This window comes from Anoplolepis gracilipes, chromosome 9, assembly GCF_047496725.1.
Source record: "Anoplolepis gracilipes chromosome 9, ASM4749672v1, whole genome shotgun sequence".
In the NCBI taxonomy this organism is placed as follows: Eukaryota; Metazoa; Arthropoda; class Insecta; order Hymenoptera; family Formicidae; genus Anoplolepis; species Anoplolepis gracilipes.
In genome coordinates, this window is record NC_132978.1 from 10,325,978 (window position 1) to 10,339,215 (window position 13,238).

Sequence of the window (13,238 nt, forward strand, 5' to 3'; positions counted from 1 at the left end):
TCTCTATATGATTTACTTAAAAACTTTTAAGAATACAATTTTATTAAAAATTTTTCTTTTTAAATTTGAACAATAGAGAATTATAAAACAATTGTATAGGATAATTTATATAATATACTTATAACTACATTATTCCATTGTAAAAACATTTTATTTGAGAAAAATTTCTTTAATTATATTATTATGTAAAGTATAATTTAATTATCTATAGATTTTTAATTATATTATTAAATATAATTATCAATAGATAGCTATACTTAAATAATAATATAATTAAAGAAATTCTTTTACATAAAATGTTTTTAACTACAACAGAATAATGTGTAAATGTGTCGTGCAAAAAAAGAAAAAAAATCATACTCACACAAGAAAGGTGTAAAATAATATTTCGACTACATACCAATTTTAGTATTATTCTGTAATGACGTGGCAATGTTCGTGGAAATCAAAGTTCTCGGCGATATGTTCTCCTGTATGCCGATAACATCATTGAATTTTCTCTTTTTCGGGGAAATAATCTTGCTGCCGGATGTTATCTCGGTAGACGTCTCCTTCGTGTCTTTTTGCTGTTGCTGACTAGCGTCGTTGAGTATGGCGTTCACATCAGTCTGCGAGGCAAACGTCAGTGCGATGGTAGCGCCTGTTGGTATAGACACCGGTTTCTCAGCATGAATCTCCCGTCCGTCCTGAGATGATTTCTTGTCTGGTGGGTGAGAGACTGCAGCAGCCGCTGGCGCTATGCAGACCACATTATCCGCCTTCAGGGTGGCAGGCGTCGATAGTTTATGTATCCCCGAATTGAAAAGCCTCGTTGTGCCTTGCAGTGTTGGATTGCTAGTGATGACGCCGCATATCTGCTGATTATCTGATATCTCGTTGATGGTCCGAGTGCCAATCAGGCTGATAGTAGGATTATTGCTCTTGTTCACTACGATGGCGGTATTCGTTGCTGCTGATTCAACTGCGATCCCGCTGCCAACAGATACGGCCGCTTCATTTTTCAACGTCAGGTCAGCGATCACGTTCGACTTCACGTCTGGCGACGTTACTGTCGCCGTGGCCGTTTCTCCGACGAATTGCGCGCTTCCAGTTTGAGGTATTACTACAGACGTGCTCTGAATGTTTTGCGCACCAGTCAGCTGATTGTTACTCGACAGTGTCTGCAAGGTGGGTTGCATTTTCATCTGTTTAACATTCGGCTGCGTGATCAGTTTGGTACTCTGATTAAGAAATGACTGTAACACCAAGGTGTTAGCATTGCCACCAGCACGCACAGTTGTTGGCATTGTCGCAAGTAACTTAGATCCAGATACTATAGTGTATTGAGTGCCCTTGGCTACCAATGGTAGCACGATACTGGTCGGCATCAATACCGATGCGCCGCCCATCTTGCTCGTGACTGCAATTGCCTCGCTGACGCTCACCGAGTTTGGTTGTATCGCTTCCTGCACGATTACTGTGCGCGGTTGGCCCGACTCCGTAAAGATGAGATTACGCCGTTTCACGTTCAATTCAACGCCATCGTTCGAATCGTTCGTCAGGCTGCGCACCTCCGCGCTCGCTTCCGCAGCTACGTGACTGCTGGCATTGACATTCCCTGATGGTTCCTCTGGTGCGGAAAATCCGGCCGGACTATCCTGCACGTGTACAACACCGCTAGATGAATCCTCGCTGCCCATAGTTCTGCCGAGATCGTCCGTACTAGGGCTCAATTCGGAAGTTTGCTGTCCCACTGGTTTACTCTTGTTCGAGCTCGACTTCTTTCTTTTCGATGATTGGCTTGGATTGGTCGGTGGATTTGACCTTCTTCGAGGCGCCGGTTTATTGTTAAGATCCGGTGAATTTCTCAACTGTTCAGCATACTCGTCGAGGATTGCGTAGATCCGCTGGGCAGTCTGCTCGTCTTCTTGCGGTTTTTGTTGCGGTTTTGGTATCGGCGACGCTTTGGACGTGTTAGTGGCGCTGGTTTTGACCGTCTTTGGCGTCGATTTCTTCACGCCGGTCTTGGCGGCGGCGGCGGCAGCGGCCGCGGCTACAGCGGACGGTGGCGTCGGAGGAGTTTTACCGGCGGACGGCGCCGGTGCCGGCGTTACGCATGGACTCGATGAACTCTGTGATGTAACGCTTAATGCGGGTGACGCTGCCGGTTGACAATAACTAGTGACCACAACCACCGGCGTTGGCGTAGAGTTAGCTGCCACTTTGGCAGTAACAACTTGGTTACCACTGCTCGGATTTACATAGGCTACAGAAACCTTCTGCGAAAACACAGATTCTTGCTGGAATGTCACAGTATTACCATTACTGGCGAATGATTCGCTATTAGCGCTAGGTTGCGTAGGCATCATCAATTGTTGTGCTAGAGCGCTAACGGAAATTTGTTGTTGTTGCTGTTGTTTGTTCGCCTGAGTCTGCTGGGTAGTAGTCTGTGTCTGTACGGTTGTCGTGGTCGCGCTGTTGGAGATCGAATGGTGAGCTTGCGGCTGAATGCTTCTCTCCTTCACCTGTTCTAACACACTTTCAAACTCCCGTAACTGTTCCAAAGTCGTCGAGCTCACTTGATTATTCACTTCAATCGGAGAACCAATTAGACTATCTGTTCTTACAGTCTGTTGCTGCTGCTGTTGCTGTTGTTGTTGCTGCAGTCTCGGTGTCAGGACAGCCTGAATAGCTCCCGTCATCTGTCTACTAACCGGACGAATGATGTTAAGTTTAACCACTGGAGTTCTCCCCGGTATCGAGTTGGTGTGCGATATGGTCGGTATAATATTGAGTTGATTCGGATTATTGGTTATTACTTTGTGCGTGTATATGACACCAGTGCTAGGCGAGTTCGCATTCTGTACGAGTTGCGTGATTGTTTGGTTAGCGGCCTGATTCGAGTTGATGGCGGTGTTTGCCGGGCCGTTATTACCGGAGCTTGGCACAATATTAACTACTTGCCTATTGGCTAATTGCAGATTGGGAATGATCGATTGCACATTAATGCCACCAGCATTTGTCTGCTGTTGTTGTTGATGTTGTGGTTGTTGCTGATTGTTCGGCACAGATGTTTGCACTGCCTTTGATAGATTCGTCGTCGTTTTTTGTGTGGACGCGACTGCTGTCGTTTGTTGGATGTTGCCTAGAGACGTATCATTTGGGGCGCTGGCGACGCTTGCAGGCGTATCAGTTGACATGGTATAGAGTGTTTTGCGAAAGGCCTGATTAAACTTGGGCAGAACAGCATTCTGACTGGACTGTGATGCGCTCTTCACAGAGGAAGTAGTAAGTCGATCGTAAGCGTTTCTATTAGACGACGCGCTGACTGTCGCGTCTGTGACACGTTGTTGCTGCTGCGTTGTTTGTCGCGCAAAACCAGTACCGTCGTCCAGATTTTGCAAGCCTAAAAGATTCCTCTGGTTGGGATTAAGCGATGTAATGTGATAACTGCCGTCCGGTTTGCAGATGACGGCCTTTAACGGCTCGGACGTGATGGCTGTCGCGGCTAATCCTCCTGGAGACGTTGTCGTAGTCGTTGTCGTCATTGTCGTGGTTATGATCGCAATCGTACCCGTGGAACACGGAGAGGAAGGTGATTTTCTTGGCGACTGATTGTTGTGCTGATTGCTCGCGCGACGTATCTGTGATATTGTTCGCACTGTACCGGATGATTCGATAACAGCGGCGGTAGCAGCATCAAACTGATGTATCGTTGAGGCATTGTTGGTGGTCATCGTCGTCGCTGGGATCGTCGGACTGATGGTCGTCGGCGACGCAGCATCCGGCAGCTGATTGGCGTCCTCGCCAACCGCGTCCGGCGGGGTTCCGAGATTCGACGATGATCTCAGTGGTGGTGTCTGGCCAGCTGGACTCATACCAACGCCACTATCATGGCCGCCTGTTGAGGACGGCGTGCCGGGTAACTGCATGCTATTATTGCCACCGCTGCTACTTTGGTTACTAGCCACGCTTGGTGTGCGCGTGGGCCGTGGCGGCGTATTGCCGCTAACATTAATAGTTGTCGTCGTGCCCGTGGCAGAACTTGGGCTCTGCGAAATGCCACTCCTGGAAAGCTGTACAACGTTTACCGTAGAACGCTGCCGCGGCGGCACCATCATGTCCAGCGAATTCATACCCGGCACATTTTTAGTCAATATGTCGGAATCCCTAACGGCCTTTGCAAGAATATCATACTTGGTCTTACCCAAATTAGACTTGACGGAGCTGAGACGACGATGGCCGTCGACTACCACGGAACAGTCTAAGTCGTTTTTACCATTGGCATTACTGTTTTTACCACTCGTGGCGTGTTCCTTTTGTTTCTTCTGGTACGTCATTACGTTCTTACTGTTCGGTGAAAATGGCATCGTCGTCTTTATATTAATCAGTTCGCTAGTAATGTCACCGCTGCTCAGCCGTTGTTGCTTTTTGGAGCGGTTTGTGAGTTTGCGGTCAACCTCGTCTGTGCGTGTCAACACAATCTTCGGATTTAGATTTAGCGTGCTCAGCATCGGTGCGAATTTCGCGATGTTATTTGTTCCTTGTTGTTCAGTGCAATCCACCCGATTGCCGTTGTTGGTATCCTTGTTCTTATTTAACAGATTCTTTTGCAAGATCTGCGAGATCCTCGATGGCTTCTTCTTTGAATTCTGCGGTCGGTACATCCTGAGAGATTTGAGCACTGCCGGATCGCTTCGCCTTTCTGTAGTCGTGATGATCAACTGTGCCGCAGCAGTATATGCTGAGCCTTTGATCGTCTCGCGTTTGTTTTCATCCATATCGGCGGAGAAAAGGGTAATGATGTCATTGCTGCTGACATCAGAGCCGCTGGCATCCTCATGCGTGTTTGTGCGTCGAGTGTCTTCATTTACTAGCATGTGAAAATGCGAGACAGATTCGACGGTGAGTTTCGATGCCTTCGATCGTTTTTTGCTGGATTCTTTGCCGCTCGATTTGTTGGGTTTCTTTTTAGTTTCCAATCGGCAACCGTCGCTACCTAAGCTATCAGTCTGACTATCTTGCGTATTGCTGTCGCTATCCGATACCGAGCTGATCCTATCTCTAAAGCGCTTTGGTTTAGGCTCGGCGCTATCGTAATCACTTTCAGACGATTCTAACCGATGGATCTTGCGCGTTCGTGCAGTACGTCGCACGCGCAGTACACTACCGCTGTCAGAGTCCGTGGTATCGTCCAAACTACGACGCGTCGATGAGCGCTTGTAGCCGGCCGCCGGTTGAAAGCTGCCAAATTGCTCTGAACTGTCAGATGGCAGGTCGGCCCACTGCTCGTAACCCTTTTCGATGCCAAAAAAGATATCCTTAGTGTCGTCCTCCGATGGCCAATCCTTGAACTGTGAATAATCGATGTTCAGGTATTTGAGCTCCTTATTCGTATTGCGCATTTCTTCGGCATTTTCCAGATATTGCTCGCACGAGTTCTTCAACTCTTTCCAATCTAGCACCCAGCTGAGCAAGTTGAAACGCGGACTATTCAGTACTACGGCCAGATCGTCACATAGTTGTGGCGAAAGACCTAGTTTCTCGCCATTTAGAACTTGGCTGGGCACAGATTTCTCGTCATAGTTGGCCGAACCTGTCACTGTCTCGTCCTTGATCAGAGTTAATGTATCTAGTGGTTTTTCCATGCTGTTGTTGCTCGGTATCGCGCTGACTTCGCTCACTTGTGATTTATCGTCGTTCAGTTTGCTGTTCCCAGTAAATTCATCACAATTGAAATAGAGTTCGCTTAGCGGCTCATCGGACGAAGGTTCGTGCTTTGGATGTAACGTACACTTGTCGTTTGTCGACGCCACGGTTGTCGTATTATACATCATCTTGTCGAGCTTCTTCGCTGTTAACAGACTTTTCAATAATTGATCGGTTTGTTCGAACGTCTTCGTCACGTGCTCATTTTGAAAGTCTATGTTCTTTTCGATGTTCGAATTTTGATACGACGGTTGTGTTTCCGAAACTATCAAACTTGACGACTGTGCTGAAAATGTCTCCGTGACGTTATCAACGCTGGTGTTGACGTCATTACCCATTATCTTGGATTTCACGTCGATCCTGATAGTTGATGTAGGAAGATCATCCTCTCTTGAATTTTTCTCTTCAGTTTTAACGTCAGGTTCCTCTTTCTTAGGGATTTCCTCCTCTTGCGAAACGCCATCTTCCTTGGCCTTTCCGCACGCCACTGCTAATTCCTTTATTCTGTCGTAGCAAGCTCTGGTAGGATGTAAAGAGAATGCCGTCAGGACGCATTCCTTGGCGATGCCGATATTACTATTTACTACGTCCGCCAATTTGAGGAATTGCGTACTAAGACGCTTAGCGGTCTCGCGCTCCTTATCCTTGTCTGATTTTGCCTTCTGACTTTCGAGCTCGTTCATGTCCGTTGTTAGCGCTCTAATATATAATTCGATCACCAAAGGTTTTATTTTCTCGCCAAACTGCAATTAAAAAAGAAGTCAATTAAGTTTATTAATTATAAAATTGTTTAATTATTAGATTATTATTTAATTTCTTTATATATATATAAATATATACACATATGTATGCACGTATGTATGTATGTATAATTTTATTCTTATAAATTTATTCTTTCAATAAGAAGAAAAAAGTAGTAAATAAAAAGAATATTTTAATTTTTCATATACTTTTAAGATCTTTAATTTTTTTAATTAAATCTCTACTTACATGTTTTGCAAGTACTGCACAGAAGATATAAATATGTTGAGCACTTTCCGCGGGTTCAATTAATTTCCTAATCATGCCGGGTAGAGTAGCGTCATTCAATTTTGCGTGTAATAGCGCCCAAGAGTTTAAGATCTGCTCCAAAATATTTGCACCCGATTCTGATATCGGTCGAACCATCCCGGCAGTAACAAGATATTGCGCGACCAATTCTGCCGCCTTTATCGAATTTTTCCAAACTCGCGTCGTTCCATATTTGGTTGGTTTTTCACCGCTAAGCCTTTGGACCAATTCAAGCCCGTCGTTGAGGTCCATTAATTTTAACTGTAACAAAGCCCAGTTATGAATTCCAGGATGACAGAATTCATATAATGCAAGACATGCATGTCTGCGATTGCAAAGAAATTCTGAATACACTATGCATAATAATTCTAATAAACTCAATTGATTTAAGAAAATGTTTTTCATATTTATAGCTTAATTTTACAAAGCCTTGTATTTTAACTTTTCACAAAATAAGTAAATAAATCAATGTGACTGTGAGATGGTTGAGTAACCTAATATTTTCCACATTTCGAAAATGTTAGATGTCATAATGTTGTAATTCTAGTTATTTAAATGAGTCAAATTAGTTTAAGAATTTTTGAAATTCGAGAATCTAAAGAAATTCTTGAATATTTACATTTTAAACAAGATTGGCTGGAAAAGTCTAGTGAGTGAAAAAATTATGGTAAATTTCAGATTTTGTTGTGTTAAACTTTATTCATAATAAACTGGCAAAAAATATAAAAATAATTAATATGTACTAAAATATATTTATATAACTTATGCAAAAAGATATTTTGCTTTAATTAATATCAATGAATATCATATTAATATCATATTACTAATTTATTAAAAAATGAAATCAATATAATAATAAAGTCTTTTTTAATTCAAATTAATATAAGAAATTAAAAAAAAAATATATATATATATATATAAGTATTATTAATTTTTATATTAATTTTTAGTTTAATAAAAAACTGTAATAGTAACAGAATTAAAAATTTTTATCGATATAGATTAGCATTTATCTTTTAACATCGTGTAACAAACTTGTTTAATTTGCTATGTCAATTCCTAATATATTACGGATTTTATTTTGAATAAAGCTTAAATTAGAAAATACTTTCTCAATCAATAAATATCGATAAAAAATGTTTTCTATTTATTTTTACATTTTTAATAAAAAATATTAGTTTTTGCTAGTTTTCACCATCGGTATGGATTTTATCAAAAAAATGTAGAACTTTGCCAATCCTGATTTTAAGCGAATGACCAAACGGGATTTGGGATAAAATAATCGGATATCTTCAATCGATACTTACTTGAGCGAAAATATCTTGCGTGCGTTTCATTTTGTACAAGAGGATAATATACACGTCGATCATGTAGTGGACGTGATGAGACTCCGAGAGCGATCGTAGTCGATCGCTTCGTCTGAGGGAGCGTACGCACGCAGCGGCGAGGTTCACCGCTATGTCCTCGCAGCGGTCCTCGCAGAGCATTTTCAGTCTCATCGTCAGCAGCTCGCCTTGCTCCGAACAACAGAATTCTAAAATCACGACACACGTGCCACTTTAATAAATCATCCAGCGGTGACAAAGCATCAATTTTTTACAAAAAAAAAGATGTTAAAATTCTTCATCTTCGCTTATTAAATTCAATCACTGAAATATTTACTCAAGTACCGCAAGCAATTTAATCTGAAGTGAATGAAAAATATCACGAAAAAAAAAAAAAAAACAGTTGGTAAAAGTTTCTTGATAAAATTATACTAACAATATATAAATGTAAAAAACTTGTACTAATTTTCTCAGTGAATTCGCAATAAACATTCTCATTGAGGATCGTAAAGATACTTTAATAACAAGTTAAAGAATTTAAGAAGCACAATTGAACAAATAAAATGACTTGTTACTGGTCAAGAACAATTAAAGATCTAATGTATTAAAGACAAGCAATTGTCATATATGCAACTGCTATATAGAAGTATCATGCCACATGTTATTCTATGACTCATCTCTTACTCAACATGAGAGAGAGAGATTACAACTCATGGATAATCTTATTAGTTGCAATCATATTCAGTATATTTGATAACATCGTCAAATATTTGATATTTAAACGCGATAACACATAAAGGAAAAACATTCCTTTTCATTACATAATTAAAAAAACATACATAAATGTTTAAATAATTTTTCTACAGAGATAATACAAAATACTATAAAATTAACGAAGTCATCATACTTTCGTTTAAATTTCAAATGAGATTATATTGTAATAAAATATAAAGTTTTATCTTTTTAAAAAATTCAAAGAACAAGTTTTATATGTAAAATTAAAACTTCATTAAATTATATTATTGATTATTTTCTAATATCTTTTAGATATCTTTTGTTATTTTCTTTCACAAAAAAGTTCAACTAGATTTTGCAGACTTCCAGATTTTCAATTTCTTCTTATTAATTTTACAAGAAAGGTAATGGTATGTATCTATATTTGATTCGAATATTTTTAATAATAAAACATAATATATGTCGAATTATTACTTTTTTTCATTTTTAAACTTATACCAAACGTGATAAACAACTCATTTTCAAACTTTTTTTTACTAATATCTTAAAATGTCAACTTTCAAATTACATATACGTGCATGAAACCGAAGCCAAATGTACTCACATAACGCGACTCTAGAGTCAACCATTGTCGAAAAAGAAAAAGAAAAGACAAAAAGACCTTTTGGCTGACTCAATGGTATTAACATATACTTCGTCTCTTCTTACCCTCTTCATGTTCGGAATCCAGTTGCTCGTTAAGTAAACTGGTGAGAATGGGATGCGTCCATGGATTGTTCACCAGAGCCAGCAGAGCGGTACACCTGGGCGCAGCGGGGTGTTGCACCAGCTGAGACGCACACCTCTGTAGTGTTACGGAGAGGTGCGTTTTGGTGACGGGTGCTAACTTCGGCCACTCCCCGCGCAATACCAGTGTCAACGTATGTCTGCACAACAGAGGACAACAACGTGAGTGAGTTGCGACGCGTAAAAGAACGTGTTTGCGCGCACTTGTTTTCGTTTACTTCTCTATTTACGACACCCCCGCCTAAACATTGTGAGAATATTAAAACAAAAGAGAAGAGAGGAGTCTGTATCTCGAATTAGATAAAATCAGAAACGCCATATATTTAAAGTATTTTAAAACAACCTTTTTTAAAATTCATTATTTCTAGTTCATCATTAATAATTTATTACATTGTTAATTTATAAGTATTAACGAGAAACAGAAAGAAAATAATAATTTATTTTATCTCAATTAAATGTTCATTCTTTTTAAAATTTAAATACTATTTTGGAAATCACAATCTCCTTAATCTATTGTGATTTTGTACTGACAATGATAAAATAATAAAAAGAATATCCACTAGATTAAACAAAAAACAAAATTTCGTTATTTATTCACGTCTATGAGTATATTTAATACATTCGCGTCAAAAACAATATCGAATAGCTCTCTAATTAGATCTTCGATAAAGGGGAAGCAACTGAAGAATATTTCACGAAGAATAATTTTTCAGAATAATATTTTCGTATATCCTTTCCGGACCAGCCTGTATCTGTAAGGTGTCTCGGTTGTATACCTGTCACGTTAACGTGAATTTGCGTCGCATTGCTATTCAAAATTCCAGGATCGTTTGTATGACGGTGCTACATACGTGCAGATTCATTACTCTCAGTGCAGTCGGTCTCTCTTTTTCACTCTATCCCCTCCCCCTCTCGCGTTTTTTCTCTCTCCCGTCACGTTCATCTGCCGTAGAATGACGCTGTTACATCGAAACTCGTTACATGCTACCTTTGTGTCGAAAAAAGTTCCGACCGAGTAGTAACAAAAAAAAGTCGAGTATACATATTACCCGTTAAATGGGTCATATGCATATGTAAATATTTTATAATGTAATAATAATGCTAAAATTAAGTGACAAAAATAAATAAAACTCAACAATTTGATAAATGTTAAAGTTAAGTAATTATATATAATATATATAATAATATATATGAATAACAAAAATAAGAATAATGTGATAAAAGCTAAAAGAATTTTTCTTCCATACACTTCCAAAATATTCATTCGATATAATTCTTTAAAAAAAGTCTTAAAAATTAATAGCAATAAAAATAAGGGATCATTGGCGTTTATTATGTAAGCTTGATTTATCATATTTCTTAATCAGAATATAGATTTCTTACATAAAAGGTCTTTATATTAACAATTATAATTTACGAATTATGATAGCTCTTTTGAACAACGATGTAACTTGATAAATGATTCTGATATATAACAATATGATCTGATATATTCCTATAGTGCTACTTTTGAAACCCTCTTTTCCCTAAGTCTTCACGAAGCGAGTTTGCCATTAATTGAGAGCCAGCTGCGTAATTGCAACCATCGATGAATGACTTGTACTCACCTGTGAGCCCATTCTATGACAGACTGGATGGCCTCGGGCGGTGCCGCAGGAATATAATTGGTGACATACTCCCACGCTGACAGAAGTGCATTCACCTTGTCGGTGTACTTTTTCTTGCTGTCACTTAGTGTCGCCTCGAGGCCCTGCGAAAAGAAGAAACCGATTAAAAGAAACCGGAAAATCATCGAAAAATGGAAATGGAAAAATTAGAATCATCGTATGAATGTACGAGATGCATCATGAGATATCTAGGATGATATTACATTTTCCATATTTACATTGCACTGAAATTTCAATATTATTAAATACAGATTACTTTTTCTGATTGAAAACGTATTTCCTCGTCCATCTAATTACAACCTATATTTGTGCACAGATATTCTCTATTTGTAGACGGCAAATAATCAATATTTGTGCCTTAAAGTAATTAATTAACCAAATGTATACCTAAATATCCTATGTATCTCCCAGCTTTCAATTCCAATTTTCATATTTCTATTCTATTTCCTCTCTCTCTCTCTCTCTCTCTCTCTCTCTCTCTCTCTCTCTCTCTCTCTCTCTCTGTCTCATTTAATAAATTAAATTTATAAAACCAAGATATATATATGTGTGTGAAATTGTTTGATTTTGTAAAAATGTTATGTATATATTTTAGATAAAAGTCTAAAGTTCCTTTTCATTACATCAAGATACTTTAAGTATTATTAATCTAAGATTCGAAATATTACACTAAATATTAAAATCTATAAGATAAAATAAAACGGTCAGACACTGAGCTATAGTTAATCAATATTAATAAATCAAATTATTGATCATATTAAATCTATAAGATAAAATAAAATGGTCAGACACTGAGCTATAGTTAATCAATATTAATAAATCAAATTATTGATCACATATTAAATTATGATTTAAAAAACTAAGAGAATATTGAGAGATGTGAATAACATAAAAGAAATAACCATGTATCAATATAATCGATAAAGCACAAAAAAGAAGCACAAAATTTCCAATCGCGAAAAAAGCGGAATATATATTAAAAGGCATAACCTCATAATATTCGTGTTCCTTAAAAAACGATATCTTTTAGTGTCGATCGATATTGTATAAGCACACCTGACAATTTTACGTTAACGATAAAGTGTGTGTTAAATAAAAAATACAATATTATCGCGTGTGATGGAAAAACACTTTAAAAATTTCACAGTTACTTTGACTCTTTGCAATAATGTAAATGCAAATGCAATATGCATTTTATTTGTAATATTGTCAAAGAAGTATGGAAGCATCTCTCTCCTATCAATTTAATGAGCTTTCAATATATTGTAAGATAGTTTATAAAATGAGAGACACATATCTTTTTACAAATAATTTCTCGTAAGAGTTGAAATGAGAACTATCAAAGATACCTTGGTATATTTCATTTCCAGTGAATAACATCGAAACCGTGAGATATATGAAAAATCGATTCAGATAAAAGTCTAAAGTTCTTTAATGGCCTTTTATAACATACTTAAATTTTTAGAAAATGTACTTTTTGCAATGTACCACCTTTTCCCAAATGCCTTGAAAATCTGAGAGGAACTCTTATATATTTTTTAGTAAGATATAACATATAGCTCTAATTTATTATAGACATGTATCTCGCGATAAAGATTTATAAAAATTTAAATAAACAAAAATTTCTAAAATTTTAAACGCTGCCAAAAAAATTACACTAAAATTACTTAAAAGAAGAAACAAAGAAAAATAAAAAAAACATTTCATCTAAAAATGCAAAAAGTTATTTAAGGCTCCTTTTTTTAAAAAAAAAAAGAAAACTATCTTACAAAAAAATCTTAAAACAAAAACTTCTTGTGTATTATTAATGCAGAAATCAATTACATCGGTTATTAAAAATTTTTTAAAATTTTCGGGTTAAAGAAATCCTACTATATTTGTGCGCTTATTTATTCTTTGAGGAAAAGCGCAGTCGCATGTAACAAGCGTTGACATTTATCTAGAAGACTTTGAAGCGACGTTCCCTCAGCAAACAATGTTTACCTAG

General features: G+C 37.8%; 1 protein-coding gene across 2 annotated transcripts in view; it reads right to left on the bottom strand.

Annotated features, from left to right (window-relative positions):
- Window positions 1–13,238, bottom strand: part of LOC140669792 (uncharacterized) — a 72,731-nt gene that overhangs the window by 8,846 nt on the left and 50,647 nt on the right. For both annotated transcript variants that reach the window (XM_072899907.1, XM_072899908.1), the window contains 5 exons: window positions 11,192–11,334; window positions 9,507–9,724; window positions 8,046–8,272; window positions 6,679–6,999; window positions 401–6,431 (listed from right to left, as the gene is read on the bottom strand). In XM_072899907.1, the coding sequence (XP_072756008.1) occupies window positions 401–6,431; window positions 6,679–6,999; window positions 8,046–8,272; window positions 9,507–9,724; window positions 11,192–11,334 (6,940 nt within the window). The remainder of the gene's footprint in view (window positions 1–400; window positions 6,432–6,678; window positions 7,000–8,045; window positions 8,273–9,506; window positions 9,725–11,191; window positions 11,335–13,238) is intronic.